General features: G+C 50.0%; 1 protein-coding gene across 1 annotated transcript in view; it reads left to right on the forward strand.

Annotated features, from left to right (window-relative positions):
* Positions 1 to 6,220: 6,220 nt before the first annotated feature.
* SMAD3 (SMAD family member 3) overlaps positions 6,221 to 26,866 on the forward strand; it is a 110,290-nt gene continuing 89,644 nt past the window's right edge. Inside the window, exon 1 of the mRNA XM_036274809.1 lies at positions 6,221 to 6,486. Coding sequence (XP_036130702.1) covers positions 6,281 to 6,486 — 206 coding nt within the window. The 5' untranslated portion in view covers positions 6,221 to 6,280. The remainder of the gene's footprint in view (positions 6,487 to 26,866) is intronic.

Raw genomic sequence — 26,866 nt, forward strand, 5'->3', positions numbered from 1 at the left:
GCACAGGCAGACAGAGACATCTAACACAACACACACGTGGATTTCAACACCTGTGTATATGGAGAGGGTGACCAACACACCAGGGCACACACAAATGGTAAAATAACACACACACCAACACACAAACTGTGCACCTACCAGGATCCTCTCCTGACCCCCAACTCCCAGACCTTCTATTTCTGAGCCCTGGGAAGGAGTTCCTGCAGGAGAAGTGAAAATAGCTCTGTGACCCTGCTCTGGGCTCCCACTGCCCACCCACAGGCCCACGCTGTCCTCCCCCTCAGCCCTGGCCCTGCACCTCGGTCTGCACATACCTGTGGTGTCCCTAACTCCAAGTTCAATCCCCTGCCCCAAGTGTCCCCAAGTCAGACTTGGTCCCTCTCAATACCTCCCTTAAACAGTGCCGACACCAGCTTCTTCTGGTCACAGCCCACTGCTCCCAGGGACACTCTGTAATCTCCACCGGAACCTTGCTGGGGCTCTGGGGACAGCGAGGCCCACACTGGGCTGGCAGGCAGGAGTCAGCAGTCCAGCTTGGACAGCAGTGGCTGAACTCCCCACTTCTCTGGTCCCTCCTCTGTGAAGCAGCAACAACAACAACCATCTTGTGGTGACAGAACTCCAAACGAGACCCTGACCTTGAAGCCTCGGCCCAGAGCCTGTGTAGAGCAGACCTACAAATGGTGTCCCAGGCCCTCAGGTCCCTAAGCTGTCAGGTGGGTACAATGCCTGAACCTACATATTCCTAGGGGTTGCCATGAGGCTGGCATTTTAAATAATTTTGACTGGTTTCTCCAAATGTGTGATATCATGATTACTGGGCTGGAAGGTGTTGGAAGCTAAAGGCTGTGTCTTTGAGCAAACTAGAGAACAGTTAGTGTACTGAGTACCATGTGTCAAGCACTTTGGACTACTGCAACTCTGGAGTGGAGGGCGAGCTTAATCAACCTCTCAGCATGCAGACTTCATCATCACAGATCCAGGAATTCATTTATTTATTCCCCCTTCCCCTCACCCCTTTCCCATACCCCTACCCTCAAACACGACTCTATTGTGTTCAATGAGTTTTTTTCTATGTATTTTTTATTGTGGTAAAATATAAATAACATCAAACTTACCATTTTAACCATTTTTAAATGTACAGTTTTATGGCATAAAGTTGATTCATGCTGTTGTACAATTATCACCATATTCATCGCAAAAACATATTCATCTTCCCATCTGAAACTCCGTACACATTAAACACTAACTCTCCATTCCTCCCCCTGCCCTACCCTCCACTCAGCCCCTGGCAACTACCATTCTACTTTTTGTCTCTATGAATTTTACTATTCTAGGTACCTCCTATAAATGGAATATACAGTAGTTGTTTTTTGTTAGTTTGTTTTTGTAACTAGCTTATTTCACTTAGCACAATGTCTTTCAGATTCAACCATGGTGTAGCATGTGGCAGGACTTCCTTCTTGTTCAGATTGAATAATATCCCATTGTATGTACAACATTTTGTTGATCCATTCATCCATCAGTAGACATTGGGATGGCTTCCACCTTTTGGCTACCATGAATAATGCTACTATGAACATAGGTGTACAAACATCTGTTTGAGTTCTTGTTTTTGCTTCTTTTGGGTATATACCCAGAAGCGGAATTGCTGGATCAAGTGGTAATTCAATGTTTAATTTTTTGGGGAATGACCATACCATTTTCCACAGTGACTGCATCATTTTATATTTCCACCAGCATGCAATGCACAAGGGTTCCAATTTTTCCACATCTTCACCAACGCTTGTTATTTTCTGTTATTTTGATAATAGCCATCCTAATGGGTATGAAGTGGTTCAATGTGTATGCTTTTTAAAAATATATGTTTTTATTGATTTTAGAGATAGAGAAACATAGATGTGAGAGAGAAACATCGATTGGTTGTCTCCCATATGTGCCCCGACAGGGAACCCAGCCCACAATCTAGGCATGTGCCCTGACTAGGACTCGAACCAGTGACCTTTTGGTACATGGGACAACACCCAACCAACTGAGTCACACTGGCCAGGGCATCAATATGTATGTTTTCATTCGTATGCCTTGTTTCAAAATGCATACAGTTGTTTCATATGCATGTAATTTTTACATAAGTATTGTTATTTACTTCATTCTCTGTGTTACTATTTTCACTTGAAACTGTTTTTAAGATCCACCCATTTGTTTTGTATACACAGAACTCATTGCTTCTAACTTCTGTATGGTACTCTATGGTGAGCATCAACCTATCCATGTATACTGAAAACATACTATGAGCTTGTGGCAAGCTCTCCCTGTGGGTTATTAGATGTCTTACAGCAACCCTAAGAGGTAGGCATTACTATTATTCCCATTACAGGAGTGAAGAAACTGACACAGAGAGTTAAGGGATTTGCCCCAAGTCACACTGCTGGAAGTGGTAGAGCTAGAAATTGAACTCAGATCTGTCTGGTGCCCAGGGAGGGTTCACATGTGTAAGGTGTTCCAAAGAGCTATAGAAAAAGGTCTGAGGCTCTCTCTCAGGTGAGGGCACTCTGATGAGAGCTCTAGTCCTGACTACATCCTGGCTCATCTCCAAACTGCAAACCACCTCCCTTCATCAGATGGCACTTTATATCTGTGGCAAACGAAGACAAAACCATTTTAATGCCCTTTCTAGATTTACCTCACATTGATGAAACACCTTTAGCTTAAGGAAAATAATTGGAATTGAAATCACGTGTTTGTTTCCTTCCTCTGTTCCACTTGTAGCCACTCCAAACACATGCAAATCCTTTGACACTTCACTTACAGAGCTCCTCCCTGATAGGACTAACTATTCTCAGGGAAACAGAGTCGCTGCCCCTGGTCCCACTGCACCTCTCTTGAACTTTGCACTTACCATGATGAAAAGTTAACTGGGCTAACGTTTCCCTTCTAAGGACAACCTCTATAAAAGCTGACCTGGGTGGGCCCCAAAAACCAAGCACCAGAACAGAGTTCTTGTCCATCTGGAGCTGCCCACCCATTCATCACCCAAGTCAAGGGAGCAAGCATGCAGGATCCTCTTGGCACCCGGAGGAATCCATTCCTCAGTCCCCCTCACTGCTTTGTGAAACTGAGCTTATTCCCCAGTGGAGAAACTGAGGCTCAAGGAGAAAGAACTAGCACAGAAATGGCACCGGTTGGACTCACACGTGGGTCTGGTAGCACTGTTTTTCTGCACACACAGCTGTCCCTTTCACACGGATGCCAGCATGCGAAGGAAGTTCAGGAAAGCATGGTTAGTCACATTAGCTGCTGACTAGTTATTTCCTCCTCTCAGGAAAATGAGAGGGCTAAATGAGGGGCCCTTCCAATGTCATGACTTCGGAGGGTTAGGTACATGCCAGCTCCATCCGCTTACGTTTAATCCCCAGATCTCTTAGGCTTCTTACCTCCACAGTGCAAATTGCATCCCTTGACCAGACATCTGCCTGTTTAATATGAGGGGCATGTACTGGAGAAGAACAATTTTAATGCTCTTTCTAGATTCACTCCTCTGCACAATAAGAATCATTTACCCCAGTCTTAGAGCTGAGAGAACACATGTGCAGTGGGGTGAAGGGAGGGAGAAAGCCAGGATCGAAAGACACATCAGGCATTGATCGAGCTTGAGGTCCTTTCACTGACCACCTCCCAACAGTGGGACCTGCTTGCTTGGGTTACAATTAATGTTTCACTTGGAGATGATGACTGCAAGGGCCCCTTTCTCCCAGGCACAGCTTCTCTAGGCTGTGAGCTCCTGGAGGTTAGGGACCTTCATTTTTCATTTCAGTGGTCCCAGAATCGAGTGGGTGTCTAACTGAACTGAGCTCTTTCATCAGGACCACTCTTCATGGACTTTGCAGTGGCCCCAAGGTGTGGTTTTCTTGCTTTACAACATCTGACTGTTTGCAAACCTTTTCACATTAGATCCTCACAACCATTTCACAGGTGAGCAAACAGTTCTTGTAGTGTCACAATGGCATGCCTGTGTAAAGAACTTCTGTTTTGCAGAGTTCTATCAGTGATGTCACCTTTACCTTCCACAACTGTAAGGATGGGTGCAGTGGCAAGAATGTGGACTGAGGCCTCACAAAACATTGGGTTCAGATCCCATCTCTGCTGCTTGGAACCCTATTGTAATCTCTGTAAATACGAGGCATAGGGACATCTACCAGGGCCATTGTGAAGATTAAATCAGAGGGCAGCACTTGGGCTGCCTGGAATGAAGAAAGCCATTAATCTGTTGATTGTCTTCCTTCCTTTGCTTTTGTGTTGAGGGCTGGGAAGAAGGGAGGCTACAGTGGCGGTGGGTTAGCCAGAGGACTAGCCAGGAACGGGAACCAGATCCTTAAGCCCCAGCTGGGGTTCAGGGATTCTCCTTTAAAGACCATGCAGGCAGCGACTTAGAAGGAGAGGAGGGCGAAGAGTCAGTGCTCAGCAGCAGCAGCAGCTGACTGACTTGCTTGTCTCTCGGACCAGGCAGGGACCCCAACCGTTTCTGGGCTGACTTGTGGATTCAGACCTACCTCTCAGGGCTTTGTATCTCCCGTGCTTGAAGGTTTGCAGATAACTTCTTACACACAAGGGGGTTTCCCGCTGTTAAAAACAAACAAAGGCCTTAGACACCAGGCTACAGGCCTGGGAGGGGAGGGGCAGCAGGAGAAAGGCCCTGGGGCGCAGAGTAACTCACTCCTGAAAGCGGTGGAAGGCTTTGTGGCCAAATGCCTCTCAATTCTGCTGGTGCCGAGAAAATCCCCGAGCTCCCCAAACCCCGGGGTTTCCTTGCTTCCCAAGGCTGACTTTTGAATACATAAATTACTCGAGTACTTCCCTTTTGCCCCACTGTGAGTTCACAGCTTTGGGAACAAAGCTCTCCTATTTATTGGGTGTCGAATTTCGAATCTTTCTGTATCATAAGATTCCAAACACCCTGTAATGTAATTGCTTCCCAGAGACAAATTCTAAAGCGCCCCCATTCATTCCTTCACGAACTCAACAGATATCTTTGAAGCCTATTTTCCACCGGGCACTCATTCACAAGGCCCAAGGGACCCCTGGCTTCAGCTATTATCCAGGGAATCACTGAGGTTCCCAAATGTCCACTTTTGAGAGCCCACTTCTCCCAGCTCCCAACTCCCTCCTTCGCATACAGTCTCGGGGCATTCGGTCGACGTGATCTCAGCGATGAGATAGAATAAATACAGCTCCCAGGTCGCTGGTGCCCCCCAAGGCCCCTGACCGCGATCAGGGCGCGCGAGTCCAAGCGTGCGCCCCCACTTCCTGGGCCTCAGCCTTCGGTGCGCCCCCTCTCCGACCGGGGTCCTCCCAGGGGTGTACCAGCAGCTTCTGGCAGGACAGCGCTCATTCGCTGCGAATCTAACCCTTTTGGGCCCGCAACTCAAACTGAGCTTTCTGAGTGGGTTCCGCGCCAGGGGCCCCTCTCTCCTCTCCTTTCCCACGACTTCCTCCCAGTGCCCGCCCGCCTCAGGTCGGGGCCGCGCGGGGTCCTGCGCGCTCCACCCGGGGCCGCTGCCGTTCCCGGTCGCCCACGTGGGCGTGCTCCGCGCCGGGCGGAGGAGGCCGGGCGCCCTCCCGGAGGCTGGGGGTGGGCAGGGCGCCCGCGGGAGGAGGTGGAGGGGCGCGGGGGAGGAGGCGGGGAGCCCCGGCGGCAAGGGGGCGGTGACAGCGCTTGGAAAGGAGGCTGCACACGGATTTGCATGAAACACAGACTGGGAGCGGGCGGGAGCGGGAGCGGGAGCGGGAGCGGGAGCGCGGCGCACGGCCCAGACCGGCCCAGGGAGCGAGAGCGAGCGGTGAGAGAGGAGGGCAGCCGGGAGGCGAGGCGAGGCTGCCTAAGCGGAGGGATCTGCGCATCAAAGCGGTCGAGGCGAGCAAAGTTTGGCTGGGGGTTGGACTTTCCTTCCTGGAGGCGGCACCCAAACAGCCATCCCGTGCGGAAACCTAAACTTTCTTCTGCCACTCCGAGGCTCACGGCCGCCGCCGCCGCCCCGTGTTCGGGGCCTGCCTGACCCGGCGCCGTTGTCGTCCTGCCCGCCTCTCCTGCGGCCCTTCTCTCTGCCGTGGGAGCCCCGCAGGCTGCAGCGCCGCGGCCCGGCCGGGAGCACGGGCAAGTTCGCCGTGAGTTGAGGCGAGAAGTTTGGGCGGCCCCGGCCCAACTCCCTTCTGCGCCCCCGGCGCCCCGCCGCGCCCAGCCCCGCCGGGGGCGCCCCTCGGCGCCCGCGCGCCCTCCCCAGCCATGTCGTCTATCCTGCCCTTCACCCCCCCGATCGTGAAGCGCCTGCTGGGCTGGAAGAAGGGCGAGCAAAACGGGCAGGAGGAGAAGTGGTGCGAGAAAGCGGTCAAGAGTTTGGTCAAGAAGCTCAAGAAGACGGGGCAGCTGGACGAGCTGGAGAAGGCCATCACCACGCAGAACGTCAACACCAAGTGCATCACCATCCCCAGGTGGGGGCCCGAGCGACCCGGGGGCGCGCCGGCCCAGCCCCCTGGCGCGGCCTGCGGTGGGGTGGGTCGGAGGGAGAGTGTGTGTGTGTGTGTGTGTGTGTGTGTGTGTGTGTGTGTGGAGGGGGTGGGAACGCAGGCAGAAAGGGAACCCCAAACAAAACCTTCTCTGGATTTGCAAAGATTCAGAGCCTGGGGCTTCCACGCGGCACTCTCACTTCCAGACCTCACATTCACTTTTCACCTCCCGGAAGGGGGGTGGTGCTGCTGGAATTGGCCTCCCCCACTCCGGGGAGCTGCGGGCTCAAAGTTGAGGCCCGCTTTGTTCAGCTCTGCTGGCCGGAGCCCCTCCTCCGTCGCGGCCTCCCGCCCCCGCGGCCCGCGCTCGTGGAGGTGGTGGTGGTGTTTCTCCCTTTCTTCAGCCCTGCCCCCCCACCCCGTCTTTCCTCCTGAACAGGAATGCAGTCGGTACAGCTGGGGCTGTGGGTGCGGAGCGGGAGCCCCGTGATTGACAGATTCCTTCTCCGTTCTCTCTTTGCCTTCGGGATTAGCATTTTTATCGAGTATTTTTAGACTCGGTTGTGCCAGTCTCCCGCCCCCCTCCGCACACACTCACTCTGGTTGCAGTGCACTGCTCTGACTTTCAAATGAGAGACAAGTGGCAGAGAGTAGGGTTCCCCCCTCCCCCCGACCAATTTTTGCCCTCTTTCAGTCTGAAATTTCAGGTTGGGGCAGAACAGAGGGGGCTTAGAGCCCACCAGATAACAAAACACACCCCAGAGTGGGCCTCGCACTGGCCCCCGCATTCCTGCAGAGCCCTCCTTCCCAAAGCGCTTTGCCATCTGTCTGGACGTCCTTTATAATCCACGTCCCGTGCCAGCTAGGTCGGGGGGAGCTCACAGATGGCTGATAGAGGGGGTCAGTGACTTCTCCCCAGGACCTTATAGTAGTAGCTGTGCCTCACTAGAAATTGGGGTTTGCGGGGGTACCATGGCTTCCTGTCTTTCTTTCTCAGCCCCCTCTAAAGTCTAACTGTACCAAGGGAGTGTGCGTGTGCCAGTGTGTGTGTGTCCCTGGGGTTCCAGGCTGCAGAGGAATGAGTAGAGGGTCCCTAGGGCTTGAGCCCCACAGAGATTGTCATCCTTGCTCTTGGGCCAGGAGTGGACTCCATCCTTGGCCACCTGCTTGGAGCAGCTGCACAAGGGCTGCCAGCCGTGTCAGACAGGCACAAAGCAACATCTGTCCAGGGAACCCAGGGCAGGCCTCCTCTGGAAATAAATGCCACATATGGTGGGAGCGCTGACTTAAAAAATAATAATTTTTTTAAAAACTGGGTGGATCCAGTCAATAAAGGGGGAGGGAAGGCGGTATGCTGTCTGGGAAGTGCGCTCTGGGTGTGTGATCTGGAGCCAGAACTGACTTCAGAGGAGGTGGTGTGATGTGATGGTCAGTGAGCCCAGGGTTCTGGTCCCAACTCTGGTTCTTAATTCTTCTTTATTCTTTGAGTGGGGTGGGGGTGGGGTGGGTGGGAGGGTGAATGAGTGTCCTGCTTCTCCCACCGGGGGAGGAGTTTTTGGAAACCTGCCTTTTTAGCTGCCCAGGTGCATTGAGGACAAGTGCTTTATGCCTTGAAACAGAAAAAAAAAAAAAAATGATATCAGTTATAAAATGAGTAGCTGTGTAAAGTGTTTTACAGTTTTTGGAGCATTTGCACATGGTTTTATGAAATCAAGAAAAGAAAGTAACTCCTGGAAAACTGATAAGGCAGTTAGGCTTAAGATTATCTCATTTTTAAAGTTGAGCAAACTTTGGAGCGGAGAGGTGAAAAGGCTGGCTAGAGTAGACGTGGGATTCCGACCCAGTGTGCTCCTTTTTCTGCCTCCTGCTGCTGTTTGCTTTGAAGGTTCTGAATACATTTTTGTGTTGAATGCTAAAGTACTGTTGACTGGGGCTGGGCAGGGGGTGGAGGGCAGTGTAGATCTTTGTTGGTAAGGTACAGCTGGGCAGAGAGGCCTGGTTTGCTTGCCCTGCCTTGGTAAAAGCTTGCCCTCTGGGGGAACATAGCTTTGGCCTGCTTTGTCCTCTTCCAGAGTTCTCTGCAGCCTGAGGTATATGAAGCTTTGAATGTTTTGAGAGGTCAAGTTAACTTGCTCCCTGGTCTCTCACCACTGTCTTAGGACTGGGACATCTTCTACCTGCATGGCAAGGGTCTACTGATAAGGCAGGTTTTCTTGTTTGGTATTTTGTTTGTTTGTTTTTTCATCTTTTCTCAGTTAGGGAAACTCAGTTGCTTGGGTGGATCCAGACAAAATGGATTTTCATCCCTGGATTTTGTGCCCACGCCTCTGGGTCACCTTGTCTCCCTTGGCAACGCTGCTGCTGTTTTGGTTGTGGGCAGACAACTAAAGGCCAAGTCTTGGGGACGTGGTTTAGCTGGCCTCACGCTAGTAATATCGAAGTGTCTGCTAAGCCCCGTAGGTTGTTGTGTTGCTTGTCAAATTGTCTGCTCCCTCCACACTGCCTTTTATAAGTTGTCCTATGGTGTGTGAGTGGGGCACTGGGTGCTTAACAGTTCTCTGTGAAATCTGGACCTTGAGGTTTAAGAAGCCCTTAGTCCCAGGAGATTTTGACAAGCGTGTTTTGGCTAATATGTAACTATGAGCAGCAACAGTAACATTTGGCAATTATAGCTGTACATTAGGGCCTTCCAGACCGCATGCTTGCCTTTCTGTTACAACAGCTATAACCTGTCTCCGTAATCCGAAGAGCTGGAGCGATACAGGCTTATTGATATCAAGAACATAAAAGAGACCAGTGCCAAGGATGTGGTGAGAGCTTGACTGAGATACACCTACACAGGGACTATCGGATACACTGTCTGGCAGGATGGGCAGAACATAGACATTTGTATAACAGCATCTCGCTCCTCACCCAAGTCAAGCTGCTGGCATCTTCCTGGCAGCTTAGAAGAATGGAGTCATAGCATTGGCCGCTAAGGGGTACAGAAGGTGTGTGCGTGTTATTTCAGCGGTCAGGAGCCAGGCGCTTAAATGACCGTTCTCATGGACTCTGATAACTGCCTCTACTGATAGGGTTCATGCGTTGGTATAGTTGTTGGGACCAAGCTTATGGCCTGCTTTGTTTGGAAGGGAAATGGGGCTTTCTTGTGTCACAGAGGAAAATGGGGGACTTTTCCCCACACACAGCAATTCCTACTCTTGTGCGTCTCTTTCAGCGCAGCCCCTCCCATTACCTACCTGAACTTTGCCAGGCTGCTCTCGCCCCAGGGAAAAGGGAGAAAGAAAGATCCTCATCATTAACACTCCTTTCTGAGGCTGCTGGGGACAAACCTGTTGCCAAGGCTGCTTGTTAACCTTGATTAGGAGGGTTGCTCACAGGGGCTGGGAAGAGAAGGGGCCCACAGGACAAAGAGTAGCTGACGAGGAGGCTGGCTCGGAGTCACGGCTAAGCCCAGGATCAGCCTGACGCTCCCTTGACATTTGGAACCCTAGGACTTGCTGCTGCACCCAGGAGCTGACTGCTTGGGCCAGTGCGTGTTGCAGACAGCCCCTTGCTCACAGTTCCTAATTAAATGTTAGAGTTGGAGTTTGTTGATTCATTGTCATTTATTGGCCCTCTCATGCCTGAGTCAGTGTTCCCGGCAGTGGGGGAGGGTGCAGAGCTAAAGGACACGGCCTGCCCGTGAGAGGCTTACACTTCAGGGGGGAAACACTGACAGGGCATTATTTGAGTGTCCAGCTGCTATTTCTTTCTTAGTTCCAGCCATCGAAAGAAATAGGAACTCTAGTATGGAGTGAAATTTGGCGGGGGGAGGGGGGGGCGGGACACAGGGAACTTATGATGAGTCTTTTATTTTACTTTTTATTTATTTTATTTTTTCATCATCATTTATTCCCTCTATGCCCTCTTCCGCCTTCAGTCCCCATCCACCCTCCCACCCCCCCAACACAATCACCACACTGTTGTCCGTGTCCATGTGATGAGTCTTTTAAATAGTATGGAAGTCCCTATGTTAGAAAACAAAATAATGAAAGGCATCTCTTTTCTCCAGAAAAAAACAGACTTTAGGCCCTGGGTCTTGCCATTTTAATACCTGGGTGGATTTGAGAGTTCACTGAATGTCTCAGAGCCTCGTGTCCGCACCTGTAAAATCAGGATGAGAGAAGGCTTGTGGAAGTGTTTTGTAAACCAGGGAGTTAGACAGATGTTACGTGTTATGTTTGGCCTCTTGTGTGCATCATTCATTCATCACTCAACTATTTAATCACTTATTAAATACCTACTCTGCTGAGCAAGGGAGGGCGCCTATTCTCAAGGAGCTCCTTGTCTAGAGTGGCAGACTCGCCCAGAGATACAAGGCAAGGGCTGCAGCCCAGGGATGTGCGATGTGCAGAGACATGGGGGAGAGAGGGTTAATTCTGTGGGAGGGGTGGGGAGAGGAGGAGGGCTCAGTGTGAGGTGGGGTACCCACAGGAGTGCAGAAGTTATTACAGAAGAAAGTTTCTGGACTGCAGTGTGACCGTGAGCACATTTGGTACGTGGTGATAGTTGCCTATAAGAATGAAGCAATGATATCTTTCTTTTATCTTCTGCCTTTTGTTAAAGTGAGCACTGCTGTGACTATGTTACCGTGTAGCTTGCACCGAAGGGCTGGTGACCCCTGAGCAGTATTCTGCTCCACAGTCAAGTGTTCTTTCTTTGAAGTAAAAAGTAAGTTAGTATTGCAAACCTGAAATTCAGGTTTCCTTGGTGGCAACAGTGACTTTAGATAGATTAGCTCAGAATATAACAGAGAGTGTCAATAGAAAGTAGACAACTTGGAGATGATTGTGGGTCCTTAGCATTTCAGAGTTTTGGTGTGACCTGGTCTTTCATTTCTCTGCTTAACACTTGCTGAAAACAAATTCTTAAAGCCTGAGTTTCTATACAGATGTAAGAACTTATAATAATATATTTTGTAAAGTCTTTGCAAGGACATAAAGTTTTACATGACATTTCTAATGATAGAATGAAGACAATGAATATACTAGTCATTTAGTTCTGATGAGAAATGCAAGAAGTTGATGAAATTGAGAGAACGTGGCTCAAGCTCATCACATCAGGAATCCAATTAAAATGAGTCTTTTGAAAAATAAATATTGGTTTTACTAACGTAAATTTGTAATTGCTGTATTATTATAATGGAAATAAAAATTTAATGGCCTGAATGACCATTAATTTTTACTTGTTCATTTAGGAGATTTCAATGCCATTTGATGCACAATGCAGCCATTATTCTGCATGTGCTCCTTTCTGAAATAAATGGGACCAAGCAGGGCTTGCTTTAGCAATTGAAATCAGACTTTATTCCCATTACCTTATTCTCCCACCTTCTTTATCTGCCTCTCCCCCAGCTTCCGGTAGTTATGTTCCCTAAGGTGGAATACAGCTTTCTCAATCAGCCAGGCTCATGAATAGTCCTAATTAACATTTTCCTCGTCTCCTTTGAAGTACTGACCTATTAAAAAAGAATCAACCTGCCCCCTTTCCCAAATCCGCATCTGGTGGTATTGGTTTCTGGGGAGAGAAGTGCCCAGAAAGTGCTCGTGAAGGCAGCTTGCTGCGCGTGCAGGGGGCTGCGAGGGGACCGGCCTGCGGCAGACACCAGAGATTGGTGCACCGGTGGATGGGACCAGCTCCTGCCCAACAAGGGCCGGGAATCATCTGTTGACCACTGACAGGTTCCCTGGCCATGAAGCCTCCCATCTCCAAGCACAGTGGTTCCTGTAAACAGCTAGAAGCTGCCATTTTTAACCCCACCCTGCACAAGTATGGTTTCTCATTTTACTCTTCCAAGTTTTAGAACAAAGAGTCCAGGAGAACTTGTCTACTTTATTATTTTTTTTTAATATGTTTTTATTGATTTTTTTAGAGAGAGAGGAAGGGAGCGAGAGAAGAACATCGATGTGAGAGAGAAATATCTATCGGCTGCCTCCTGCATGCCCCCCACTGGGGATTGAGCCCGAAACCGAGGCATGTGGCCCAACTGGGAATTGGACCGGGACCTCTCAGTCCATGGGACAGCGCTCAATCCACTGAGCCACAGCGGCCAGTCTCCACTTCATTTTTATGTTTTCCTTCAGTGCACCCAAACCCCGTGCTAGGTAGTAGGGACAAAACAGTGAGGGAAAAAAATGCCCCTGCCCTCCTGTGGCTTCTAGTCCATGGCTGCAGATGGGGTTCTGTGTGGTGGAAATAATGGTGTATGTGTTCACTTTAGTTAATGTGTAAATACTGTTTCCTTGATGTCAGAGAACCAAATCCCCCAAGCTCTACAGTTTAACTCCTGATGAGGGTAAGTGTGAGTGTGTAGCATTACTCTTTGTTTTGACTTAATTAACAGTCTTAGAAATAACAAATCTATAGCTCAAGTCGCACTATCTGCTGTTGATGATCTGGGGCCTCTCTGTGAACAGCCCGCCACAGGCACTGCTGCAGAATGTTTGGACAGAGAGACTCAGTTTAAAATGAAAACACAGGAGAAGCCTATTAATTAAGAGGTTTGGCTAATTCTGGACTAGGCTAAAGTTTGTTTAGCATGCCTTCTCTCTCCCTAAATGCTGTCAAAGAAATATTAGTCATAAACAAGGTTTTTGGGGTCATTTTGAAGGCAGGAGTCAGCAGACTAGGCAGTTTCTAGATTTAGCTCTGTTTCTGATTCGTTGTGTGACCTGGGGCAGGTCACTTACTGTCTCTGAGCCTCAGATGTTCTCAGCTGGAAAACAGGCTGGCTGAGTTCTGCTGGAGGGCCTTCCAACTCTAAAGTGGTTTCCAGGTTAGCATTTTAGAAGCTTCCACTTGCACAGATCCAGTGAATCAGTGAATCACAAATCTTAATTGTTTGTTAATGTCCGAAGACCCTCTCAGTCGGATGCCAGTCCATTTATATAAATAAAAGTAACAAAACTAGAATTCAATCTTTAATTCTGGTTATTTCCCCCCACTCTCCTCTCTGCCTCTCCCTTACCTTCTGAGTCAAAATCAGTGAAATGTAGTTATATTTAACTATAAAGGAATATAAAAATAGCTGAACACTAGGATCAATATGTGGAGGCTGTGTGTCTTTAGATGCAGTGAGCAATTTTTCTTCTTTGTTGCTATTTTTGGCCATTCTCAGAGCAGGAAGTTTACTTAAACTAATGACCACAAATGCCTAAAAATGGTTAAATGTAAGAGGTAGACATTATGGAGGATACCTGTGGAAAATGTTTGCTCATATGTCAGAGTTTACCCAGAAAGCTTCCTTTATTTATTTTCAAGCATCTATATAAAGAAAGGCTATGGTTGATTGCGTAAGCATGTGCCTTTTGTTAGGCAGCGTGGAGGGTACAAGTTTAAACCCCAGCTAGGAAATGAAAAGTGAGTTTTTCCCAAAATAGTCCTTTTTCTGTATCACATGGCTTTCCCCCACTGACATCTGGCAAGTTCTTCTCTCGAATGCTTTGCGGGGGGTTTAGAATGAGCGTATTGTTGAAGAAACCCGGGCAAGGGCTTGCCTTCGAAGCCTACGGAGCCACAGACCTGGTCACTTTTGCTGCTCAGTGTTGCATCACAAACTGTCAAGCCAAGTTGTAGCTCTGAGGTGTCACCAGTTTCTTCTCTTCAACTGAACTTTTGAAAATAGTAATGCTTTTTGGGTGTGTGTTTTTTAAAGGTCTGTTTTTATGCTGTCACAGCTCAAAAATGCCAAAAGGCATTTTTTCCTTAAAAAATCACCTCTGGGCTAAGCCCAAATGTGGAGTAATGGATCCAGAGAGGACTTTTTGAGTGGTTACAAGTGGCTGAAAGCAGGCACTGAGGGTGGAAATGGGGTTTTTCTCTGCTTCAAATCTCCCCCATTGTAAACCCTCTTTTGCCCTCACTGAATTCAGAGTCAAGGGGAACCTTATTTCTCTCTGGTGCATGGGAGGGCAAGCGAGTGAGTTTGTTCTGCTAACCTTTAAATGTTGTGTGTTGCCATTTATCTGTACTCAGACAGATTCTTAAAATATCACCTGGGGAGCAGAGGTGGGGGCTCACCTGAGGCAAGCAGAGGGCTCTGGAGTCCTGGGTTGAGTCTGCCAGTGGGTACACTTGCTTCAATTTATTGAGCCCCTATTTTCTCATCTGTAAAATGGGGATGGGAACACCTACTTCACATAAATCAACCCAAACGAGATAAGATAGATCAAGCACTTGGCTGATTTTTGTAGCTCACAGCACTTAGTAGGGGCTCAGTAAACACTCATTTTCCCTTTCAAGGGGGAATTTGACGGATGGTATCAATCAATTCCGAGAGGGGGCTGCCCCCCCACCCCTCGCTCTCAGAGCTCACCATTTGGAGAACCTTGGTTTATGTAGTAACAGAATCGACCATCAACACACGCACACCAAGAGCGCACAACTGTGGCACCCGTAGATTTAGGGCTTGGCAGGCTAGTGAAAGAGAAATAATTTATATTCTTAGGTGGTTCTGCCCTTCCCTCGCCCCTTCTCTATCGTCATTTTTAAAATTGTTTGTCTGACTAAAAATAATAGTATTGAAAACAAACTGATGAATCAGTGCTGCTGGGGCGGGGGATGGGTAAGATCCTGAAGAAATGCTGTGACTCACGCACTTGTCACAGAGAGCCTGCCCGTAAGTGTGTGGAGTGTATGCTGTTTATTGTTGCTGGTGTTTTTTTGAAGCCCAGTTAGAAGGCAGTTCTGGCTTTCCCTGAAGTACCACCTTACCGGTTGGCTTGGCTGGCAAGTGAGAATGGTCAGCGCCAGAAACTTGTGACTCTGATACAACCCACGTATGGGCAGTGGTCCTCTCGTCTGCCCTTAGCGATGTGCAAGAGGGGGCTCGGGCAGAGAGGGCCGTGCTGTGGGTGTGCTGCTTTTCCTGGGCAGAGTGGGAGGGCCAAGGGGCGGCCCTTCTAGAGCCTGCACCTCGTCCTTCCAGACCACACTTTGGGTCCTGACTCTTCGTGCCCTGCCCCAGTGGTCTCAAGCCTGCTTCCAAGTCCTGTGTGGGCCTCTTCCCCGGGTCCATCTGCCTGAGGGAAGTTGCCTTGACCGTGGGCAGGTGTGCATCATGGGCTGACAAGGGGTACGAGGCATGGAGGAATCAGGTGGAAGGTGGGTCTGTGGTGTCTGCACGGGTGTGCAAGGAGCCCTTCTAAGTGTGCGACACTGGGGTGGGCTGGGACTCGGGGCCAGTTGATCCTGAGTGTCCACATTCTGTTGTTCGACCAAAGGAATCAGAGAGTTCTAAATTTCAAGCCTCGCCTTCTAGGTTCTATTATGGTATCTTTCAAGATGGGAGAATAAAACAAATTCTGTTTAACAGTTTGTTACCTTGATTTCTCTTTTTTTATTTTTATTTTTAATCCTCACCCGAGGATATTTTTCCATTTATCCTCAGACAGAGTGGGAGGGAGGGAGAGAGAGCGAGAAACACTGACATGAGAGGGACACATCGACGGGTTGCCTCCCATGACCCGACAGGGGCTGGGGACGAACCGCAACCGAGGTACGTGCCCTTGACAGGAATCAAACCTGCGACTCATTGGTCTGTGGGCCAACACTCTAGCCTCTGAGCCAAATCGGCCAGGGCTTGATTTCTCTTTTTCAAATGGTGATATATAATGGGGCTTTCACATGTGCGTGGGCCCATGGTAGAGAGAGGCAGGCTCATCGTTAGCAGGATTCTCTCAGTTGGGGCACCATCGTGTGGACAGGACTGTGAGGACTTCCTGGAGACTGCCTGCCCTCTCCTCAAACCCAGATCCGAGTGACTGCAGATGCGGGAGAAGGGGCTCACGCTGCAGCTGCCCGTCCGAGTGGAGCAGAGAGCTGGACAACTGGCCGTGCGTGTGTTGGGTACATGTATTGGCACTGACTGTGCTGGGCCTCAGGAGGCGTGGAGAAGCAGAGAGGAGGTCCTGTCCCTAAACTCTGCAGAGGCAAAAGGACACAGTGACCACAGTTGGAGTGGGCTCGTGGGAAAAACTCTCATAAGGTTGAACACAGGGCTGTTTGGGAGCCCAGATGGAGAGCGGCTATCTTTCTGGGGAAGTCAGAGGCTTCACCTAGGAGGTGGTGCCCGAGCACCCTGAAGGGTGGAGAGGGGTGTGGGAGTGGGGGGAAGGCTGCGTGGAGCGCGGGCCAGACAGAGCGTGCGGGGCCTGGTGTCTGGGGCAGGCAGGCAGTCAGGGGGCCCAGGACGTGGAAGAGGGAGTGGCGGAGAGCAGTTGCAGAAGGATATTGCCAAGGGCTTTGGTTGACCAGGCTTGGCGTTTGGGCCTTGCCTGCTCGGTAAGCGCCCAGGAGGTTTTAGAGCAGGGAGCGGCGTGGCTGAAGCCACTATTCTGTTCGTGTTTCATTTTCTCCCCCACCCGTGGCCGGTAACAGCAGGTTTTCTGCCTGAGTTATCCAGGTCAGAGACATAATCCCTTACACCACCATGTGGACAGCTTTAGGCTATGTCTGGACCAGGGTGAAAATAGTGTTTTGTTTGCTGTCAGGAGAGAAGACGAGTTGTTCAGCCAGGAGGACTCTGGGAGCCCCAGTGCTCAGGTAATTAGCTAGTGAGTCACGCCTGCCTCTTGACATGGATTCCTTGGGAAATTAACTGGAGTGTTGCTGGGCTCCGTGCAGATGCCTGGTCTCCCCAGGCAAAGGCCTCGCCGTCAGATCTCGGCCTCTCTGTGTGTCTGCCCTGTGCTTGGCACAGCGCCTCTGTGTGGAACTTCTCTGTTTTTAATTTCTTTATTGATGAACATCTAGGCCAGGCTTCCCCTTCCAGACCACACTGCAATCAACAAAAATAATCTGATTTCTTTACTGCTGGCTCATCAAATGCTATAAGTGTATTAAAAACGTAGTATATTCCTTAATAAGAGAACAAAAACAGTTTAAGTTGGTGGTGTTCATTTATTTTATCACCGAGAGCAAACAGAAAATAGATTGACCATTTAGAGATTGGGTACGATTTACCTGATATGGTTTGAGTCCGCTTTTTTGTTGTTGTTCATTTAAGTTTGTAGGTTTTTAGAAGATAGTTTTGTGCCCATGGACTGATTCTAGTTCCCAGAGCAGTTTTGAAAATATTGACAGGGACCTGCGGCGAAAGGCGCAGCACTCGGCGGTGGAGAGCTCTGGGTTTACATCCAGGAGCCCCAAATTCCCGTCCCTGCTCCCACACTTACTGCTTTGGTGACTGTGGACAAGTCACCTAACTTCTGTGAGCCTAGCCTCTCTTTCCTCACCAGTAGACTGGGGAGTATCATGCCACCCTCAGTCGGATCACTGAAGTTATTTACTTAGAAAAGCTGTGCATTAAAAACACTTTGCAGACTGTGAAACTTTCTGCAGTGTCACCTGTTTCTTTAGGCAGCATGACTCTGCAGCATGGCTAAAAACGGACAGGGATGGAGCTCAGGCTTCCAAGTGCACGCCCAGACCGTCACAGAGAGAAGCATCAACGATGCACAAAATCCGAGAGGAGTATGAACTCGGGCGATGCATGCTCTGGGGCCTGGCCAGAGGCATAGGTGAGCTGATGCTCTCCGCGTGGTCCAAGCAAGGCTTTGGGTGGCCCGTAGAAGATCACCTGAGCCTCTCACCTGGTGATCCTGGTACGTGTGCCATGACCTTGTGCGAACTATACGCCAGACGCCATGGTAGGCCATTGATGCACTGGCTGACCTTCTTTAGCCACCGCAGTACTCTGGGAAGGAGCAGTCAGCTGGGTTGATAGAGGAGGAGACCCAGGCTTGGAGGCATCAGTGGCAGAACAGGAAACAACCCAGGTCTCTGGTTTCTGACCAGGTTTCCCAAGAAAGGGCCCCCATTCTCATCTTCTCAAGGTCTCATGATAAGAGACAGAGCTGGATTTTTGCCTGCGAAGCTCTACCCCTTCTAGAATCTAGGGTGACTGTGTAATTTATTGAACAAACCAGGACGCTTGTACGAGTGAAAGGAGCACTGCTGTTATTAATTATGGCCAGAAAGTGGGCATAAACCTGGTCTGTCCAGACAAGTGTGAGTATATAGTCACCCTAAGTCACCCTGCCTCTGTGCCAGGGATCATGATACCTGACCAAGGTAACTGGCAGGATTAGATCAACCAGTTCCTATGCCACTGATGAAGTGTAAGGGACCGTCAGGATTGTTTACTGCTGTTCTAAGTGAAATGAATTGCCTAAGGTCATTCAGCAAGTTGGCGGCATATCTTAAAACCAGATGAGACCTTAGAGATACTCTAACATAGTCAGGTTAGCACTAGCACTTATGTAACTGGAGTAGCAGTTAGGGGACATCTGGCGATGCTGATGGCTGCTGTGAAGGAGGTGGACACAGAGGGGAAGTGGAGGGGTGTGTGTCTGGGGGGTGCTCGGCTGCCGGCGAGGGCATGGCAGGGCCTTCACCTGGCTCTAGAATGTCTGCATCCTTCTCAGGCCACGTCCCTTCAAAACCCAGGAGATGCCACTAGGCCCAGTGTAACTTAGATGATATTTAATGGCCAGGAGCAGAGACTTCTGTGAGCTGACCTCTCCTGCTCCCCTGCTCCAATTTAGCTGAGGCCTCAAAGATACGACTGGCTGGAAGCTGGTGGGAGTTAGTGGATAATCCTTCTGCTGAAGAATTTTGGAAGGCATCGAGGAAGGAATCAAAAACAGCAGCAAGCATGCCTTTTCCTTCTCTTTGCGGTAAATGCATGGAATGTGCCAGGGCCTCTGTGCAGCACGTGGCCCCAAATAACCCCCTGCCAGTGGAGTTCTGTGGAGAACGTGGAAAGACTGCGCTGTTTCACTCCTGCTTAGAGTTCTCAGGATCTCTCTGCCATCATCCAAGCCTCACCCTTCTTCTCTTGCCCCAAACAATTTGTTGAAATTGGAGAGGGGCTTGAGTCCCCTCTGCTCTGCAACCAAACTGTTCCTGTGGGTTAGGTCCTGTCTGATGAGCCCCGAGAAGGGCAGCTGGAGTGACAAAGTGGACTGGTTACAGGCTGAGAAAAGCGAAATGTAAATTTAAACCAAACTTGGCACTTACTTGGAGAACTTCAGCTGATCCTGCGGTGCTCTGGTCGTCATCCTTTGTGGCTGTGCCATGTCCTATAAATAGAACAAAAATGCATGCTCCCCACCCATCCCTTTTCTTACACTCCCCCCTTCACACACACACACACACACACACACACACACACGTATGTGTGTGGGTGAGTACGGGCAGGGAGTATTGATTATTTATGTTCCGGTTCATCGGATAGCCAGCATGGGAACTGGGCCCAGGATTTCATGGGCATGACCAAGCCATCTTGTGGGTAAGGCTGGAACCTGCTTTTGTGCCTCAAGTTCGAGTTCTTTTCACCATTGCCACTCTCGCCTCTGTACCGGAGGCCCTCAGTCCCTCTGCCTGGATACTGCAGTAAGCCAGTGGGCCCCGTCTCTTTCAGATCCAGCTGATGTTCTGTATCAGGGGCCAGACGCACTGTCTTAGGATGCTTTTGGCTGCAAGTAACTTGAAATCCAACTAACAGCTTCCACAGTGTGGGGGCTTATTGTCTCCCCTGAGAAGTCTGGGGACAGGAAGGTTTTGGGCATCAGCACGAACTCGGGTGCCTCCCGTCTTTCTGCTCGGCCATCTTCAGCCTGATCGCTTTATGTCTTCACACTTGACCCCTTATGGTCCAAGGATGTCTGCAGCTGCTCCTGGCATTACCCTTTTTCCTGAGTTGCATCCAGGGGCAGAAAAGGCTGCTTCGTTTCATCCAGGAAGGAAACCTTTCCCAGAAACCTCTGTGTATTTCATTGGCCAACACTGTGTCACATACAGTCAGTGGCTGAAATAATGGATTGGAATCAGCCTCTCAAAGTCAAGGATCCCGGCCATTTTTTTTTTTTTTTTTTTTGGCTCATTAGGTACTTAGTATTTAACAGAGTGCCAGACACTTAGATTTTGATGAATACTTATTGATTGCTTGTTGATCTCCTTCTTCTATGAGTAGACTTCTGAAGTCTTGCTAATTTCTGAGGATATGGTGGTAAACAGTCAGAGACCAGTTCCTGCCCCCATGGAGCGTATTGTTGAGATGGAGAGACAGCTGTGTTTGGAGCACCTCACAGGGTGGATTGTAGCAGTGTGCCAGGGAGAGGGGTGAAATTGGGGTTCAAGGACACAAATGGATATGCCTAAAGATGACATTTTTGTGACCTAAACCAAGTCCTTTCAGGAAGTTTAGTTTTCTGTCTTTACCTCTCCACAGTCTTGTTTTCCTGTTGACAAAGTGAAGATAAAAACTTGCCTTTGAGTTTGGAGTGGGGGCAGAGTACAGAGCCAAGGGCCTCCTGCCCCAGGGGAGATTTTCTAAAGGTGCTTGCGGTATTCTAGCTGCAAAACCATGTGCGATTCAGCCGCATGTTTAGTGTCTTTCTGCATCTCATTGGCTTTGAATCGACTGGAAACTTTCTCTGAAAGCATATAGGCCAGGAAATAAGAATTCTACAAATGGTTGGTGATTAAAAACAAAGTGCTGGCTGATTTATATAATTTATTGTTGTTTTCTGATGGAACTTTCTGCACACATGAAATACCTTGGAGTCTTCCTGTCACAGTCAGCTAGTAACTGACTTCAGGCCTGCAGATGCTTTTCATTCCAGCTCAGAGAAAACAGAGCCTGTCCCAAGGCCTCGTGGTTTATTTTCCTATTGATCTAGGAGCCGGGATAATTCAGGACCCCTGGGAACATCTCAAAGCTAATTAAAGATATTTGTTTGAGGTTTGCCTGTTTTCCTTGCTTGATTGAAAGAGTTGCACTTTTTGCTTTTGTTGTTGAAAAAAGAGAAGCTAGCACTACTGCTGAACCAGGAGGTGAGGCTGGGCGGTGGTTTGCTCTGTTCGGTTAACACTTGACGCTGCCCTCCTGCTCTTAGTGTGGTCGCCCCCAGAGAGGCACCTCTGAGCACGGGCCTGGAACCAAGGCAGCTAGTTTCCAAAACTCTTGAGTTTCCAGGAGTAGTGGCTGGGTGAGCTTGGGCGTGAAACTGAACTAAGTAGTCCCAGTGTGAGGCTGGTTCTGTTTGATCAGCTTCAGTTCTGAAGTTAATGGCCCAAGTTCACCACTCAGAGGGAGAGTTGGTGTGTGGGGAGCTGGAGGCCCCGACAGCCATTCCAGGGTGCCCCCAACCCTTTATTTAACCACGGCTGTGGACCAGTGGTCTCAGATGTTTATAAGAGGGAAGTGTGGTCATAGTTCTATCTCTTTTGTGGGCTGCACGGTTGCCTTACTGGGGCTCATGTGGGAAGTGGTTACCGGCAGGAGGAGGGTGAAATAACAGTGCTCACAGAGGGACTTTGATCCAGGGATCTTTTTAAATGCCATCTTTTGGCCACTCTGTTTTCTTATTTTTACTTTTTGCCTATTGGCCTTAACTTCAGGGGTGAGAAAATCGAACCGCGTGCTGGACCTCGTTCTACCCAGCTGGGCTGAGTTGAAATTGCAGTTCAAAGTAGGTCCTCTGTCCCTGGGTGTCACGGTGGGGATGACTTCCAGGTCTTAGCTCTTCACAGCTGGAGATGCTCAGTTCCAGCTGCTCTCTGGGCCTCAGTACCAGAACATCCGCACAACACCTGGAACTGAAGTCGTACCATTTCTTCCCGTCCTCCTACAACCGATGCTGGTCTTCATCGTCATCGTTATCAGAGACCCTGGGTTCAGGCAAGTGTAGAATCAGCAAGTCTACAAATGTGCACATGAAGGAACTGAGGTCTTGGCGTCCATTTCCCGGGGAGGCTGGGGCCCTGTAGCCACTGTCCGCCGCAGGTTGGCCTTATGGCTTCAAGAAAGTCAGCCTGATGTCTCTAGGTACAGTCTTCACGTCTACAAAAGGACAAGTTTGGAGAGAATCTCACAGGTCTATATCAGCTCTACTATTTCATGACACCTCTCTGCCCTCTCTCCCTCGGCTTCTTGCCTTTTGTTCTTTTCTTGTCGCGTGTGCTTTCCTGGGGGACACATCCAGTATTTTATCTGATGCTCTACTTTCAGAGGTGGCCCATTTCTTAATGACCGTATCCAGTTCTGCCATGTTTCAGCTCATCAGTTGCTGACAGTGGTGGTGGGGGGGCCTGTGGATGCGCTGCGGATGGGGACAGTCATACATACTCCGGCCCCAGGAGCTTCCAGGCTTGTGTTGCAAGGAGGCTCCCCGAGGAGACTCTGTCCCCTGTTTCTGGGCGCGAGGAAATCAGTCTGCGGGCAAAGAGGAATTCTCATGTAGCCCAGGGCACAGGCGGCCTGAACTTCGAGGCACCGGCTGGTTCCAACCATAGTGCCGCCCGTGAAAGCACAGGAAGGAAGGGAAACGTGTTCACAGGTTGGTGAGAGATTTTGAAACCAACAATCAACTCTCTTATCCACAAAAAAACAAAATCCACGACTGGCTTCTGGTCTCTCAGACCGGCCGCTCAACAGAGTGCCCTTTCAAACTGAGGTCGACTCTTCGCTGATGGCTTTTTCCATAAACCTCAGCCAGCCGGCAGGTGTGTTCTTGGAGGACTGTGCCCTGACCGGCATGCTCGGGGATCTTGAAAGGAAGAGCCGTGTGGGCCTTCAGCTGGAAGGCCAGTGAGGAGGTGGCTCCTCCAGAGACGAAGCAGCTCGAGGATGGCTGCCGAAAGCAAGTGGTAAACGACCCCTGCTTTTGTCCGGAGCCTGTCGCCACAAGGGCCCCTCTCATGCGCAGGAGAGAGAAGTAGAGGCGGACGACCTGGGTTCTAGGCCTGGTTCATCGTGAACCAGCTTTGTGACCTTGGGTGAGTCACTTTGCTACCCTAGGCCCCTGGTTTCCTTCTCTACACCCCAAAGGCATGGGCTTAGCAGGATTTTTACGTTTCTTCCACCTTACACGTTCTAATTTTTGAGTTTGCATTCAAAGAAATGACGGACTCTGTTAGTCATTCAGAGAGTTTCAGGATCACTGTGCAGTCACTGTGGGGGCTAGAGATTGGGGCCCACAGTTGAAGGCAGGACGGAAAGAGGTTTGAGGTTCAAGGTAAGCTGTGGTAGCTTGACTCCTGTTTCCTAATGATTTACATCGGATTTCTGGGTCTCCAGAGAAGGTTCTCAACCCCCGCTCTTGTAAAACCACACCTTAGATCAAGTAATTCAGAATTTCTGTGGGTGGGGCCCGGGAGATCCGTATTTTTAAAGTTTTCCAGGTGGTTCTGGTGTGTCGCTGGGATTGAGAGTCACAGCCCCAAATCTTATATAAAGCTGTGGTTCGGTGTTCTGGGCATCTGTTCAGGGGGAAGGGGGGGCAGGGAGAGTGATAGTGATTAGTTATCTTTTAAAAAAAGACCAAAAAAAAAAAAAAATGCATGCACACCGAAAGAAAAAAATTCTGATTCTGGAAGCGTGCTGATTGGGTCATCTTAGCTGCCTTGGGTGAATAGTGGCCCGAGCTTCGGAGCCCTGGTTCTCTCCTATCTCTGGGTCAGTGGTTTCACAACCTCTCTGAAGTGGAACCATCTGTAGTTGGTTATTTCTGCTCAGGAAACTCAGTACTAAATCGGGGGCGGAGCAAGGGCAGGGGTGGAGCCGGAATGGATTAAACAGGCCATTGCACACACCCACACTTTTTTTTTTTTTTTCAAGAAACTTAGAGGCCTCAGCCAACGCTGGCACCCCTTGGTGTCAGATCCTTGGCAGTGCCCGGTGGCATCTAGGGTCTGCGAGAGTGTGTGTGCTGTTCCCCATGCTTCAGTGAGAGTGCCCCTGCCTGGGGCTGAGCACCCCGCCCCTTCATCAGCTGGGCCCGTTGGTGCTGGTTCCCTGCGAGGAATCCATCCCCACAGCCTACGAAATCTGATGGGGCCCCGCTGTCCACACTAAACATTAAGGGGAAGGGCAGCAGAATTCGAAAATCCCTTTCAGGTGGAGGAGAAGGCGTAGTGTGTGGTGGTAAGAATGTAACGGTGTGACCCGAGCTACAGGAGGGAAGAAAACATGTCAGTTGATCAACCCAGAGGTGCTTCCCAGGCTGTGGGTGGGGCTTGAGGACTTTTACAGTGAGATGCAGACTAGAGATGCAGGTGTAGACACGGACACCAGGGTAGGTTGCTATTTTCTGGGGAGGAATCCATCAGTCGACAAGTACTTGTGAAGCTGAGCAAGGCACTCAGGGAAATGGAAATTATAGCCCCTGCCCCCAAGGAGCTTCCAGTCTTACTGGGGTGGGAGGTCAAATACACAAATATGGGACAAGTAAAGAAGACCTCTGTGCTGCGGCCATGTGGTGAGTACCTAGGGGTTCAGAAGGAGGGGCGAAGGGGGGTGGGGTGGAACTTGGGCCTGAGCTAGTGAAAGGGAGACACACCGGCCCCTCAGTGGATGGTGCTTATCTTCTCTCTTCTAGGATGATGGGGATTGTCTTCAGGGACCAGCCCCAGTGGGCACCTCCTTGCTAGCAGGAACGACTTAATGTTCTTGTCCCCATCAAATCTCTCTGCTTTCAGGAGCTACTTTTCCTCTAGCTCTTTTCTTTTCCTGCCTGGGAGAAGTGGTCTTTGCCAGACCCCTGCTTTGATGATGACCATCTGCCCACCTTAATATCCCGCCTGGTTTCCGTTGAAAAGCCTTTCTTTCTGGACTGAGAAATACCAGTAGACACCTGGCACCTCCCAGTGGCAGCTGCATTTCAGGTGTGGAAGGCGATGATTATCTGTGCATCAGAAAACTCAGGTTTGTCCTCTGAGCAAGTTGGGTGATCATCGGTCAATAGTGCAGGACTGGCTTTCTGCAGCTCTGGCTACGGCCAAGGCTGTTATTTCTCTGGGGGTAATTATTCCAGGCTTCATGGTCACGAGCTGAGCATGATCGGGGGCAGATAAGCCATGTATAGAGCAGAACACATATTTCTTAAGGTGGGCGGCAGAGGCTGTGTGTGTGTGTGTTTAAAAAAAGACCTATATTTTCTGGGCAGCAGAACTTTAGTTTCCAGTAAACATCTCCTCCCTTTTAACTTTACCTTTTAATTTTGTGTTTATGGTCTCTGTGCTTTGAAATTGTTTGGCGGTGATGCCAGCCCTGACCGAAACGGGCGGAGCAAGCCAGGCCCTTTGGAAGCCGCAGTTTAGATCAAGAGTTCTTAGAGTTACTCTGGCCCAGCTGATTGACAGCTCAGACATGGTTACTCAACCTCATCTGGAAGAGTAAAAATAGAAACCTGGAGATGGAGGTTGGGGAGGGGATATGCGTGTGTTGGTTATCCCCATTATCACCTTTATCGAAGGAGGAGTCATGTGTGTAATTCTGGCCCGGGGTTTGGTTTCTGTTCCTGTTTGCCAAGCGTTGATGCCTCTGCTCTGGAAATCAGAAGCGCCTAGAGCCCCAGCCTGGAACTCATTCTGAGACCGCGGTTGGGAGGCTGGGCACACACCGTGTTTAGCTGTTACTAAGTGAAGTCCTTTCCGGACAGACTCGGTGGATCACACTGTTTCTTTCTTAGCTTTACTTGTCAGGTGGGTGGGAGGGGGCCGGGGAAGCCACCAGGGCAACAGTGGGGCAGAGCGAGGCCAGCTGAGGGTGCAGACACCTGGAAGAGAGGGGGGCGAGCAGGACAGCGGGGGGAGAAGATCCCACGAAAGCAGCAAAACTGTCTGTGTGTGTGGTGGGGGCGGCGGTGAAGGAAACAGCAGTGTTTTGCTGCTTTTTCACACCACTGTGACTCCGCGCTGCTGGGAAGGCCATTCCAAAGCCGCCGTGGGACGCGGTGCAGCTGCCGGGAGCACCTCACACCTGGGGCCCCTCAGCGCCAGGAGCGTGTGACATGGACAGGGCTTGTGGGGCCGCCTTTCTCCAGACAGAGAGAGCCCAGCGAACCCCAGGGAAGGAGGGCCCTTCTCTGGGGAACCCTGAGCACCTGGACCCACAGAATTCCCAGGAGACCCCAAAATAAAACATTTGACAGTGAGCAAACAGTCTTGAGTGTGAGCACGCCCAACAGCTTCCTCTTGCCACGTGGCTTTGGGGAGGCGCGGAGATGGCTGCTTTTTCAGTTCTGAAGAAGCCAGGCTAGGAGACTCCAGAGGAATGAGAGAGACCCCAAGAACCTGATCTCACCCCCACCCCCTCGGACCTGACTGCCAGACAGCCATTGCTGCCTGGCTGTTTTTTTAATGAACTTTGCTTCCCCCCCCTTTTTCTTGCCTTTCGAGCCACTTGATGATTTATTTTTGTTTTTTGTTTTTTATCCTCACCCGAGGACATTTTTCCATTTTTTGTTCAGGTAGAGTGGGAGGGAGAGAGAGGAACAGAGAGAGAGAGAAACATCGATGCGAAAGGAACACATCGAGT

Source organism: Molossus molossus, unplaced genomic scaffold, assembly GCF_014108415.1.
Source record: "Molossus molossus isolate mMolMol1 unplaced genomic scaffold, mMolMol1.p scaffold_m16_p_1, whole genome shotgun sequence".
In the NCBI taxonomy this organism is placed as follows: domain Eukaryota; kingdom Metazoa; phylum Chordata; class Mammalia; order Chiroptera; family Molossidae; genus Molossus; species Molossus molossus.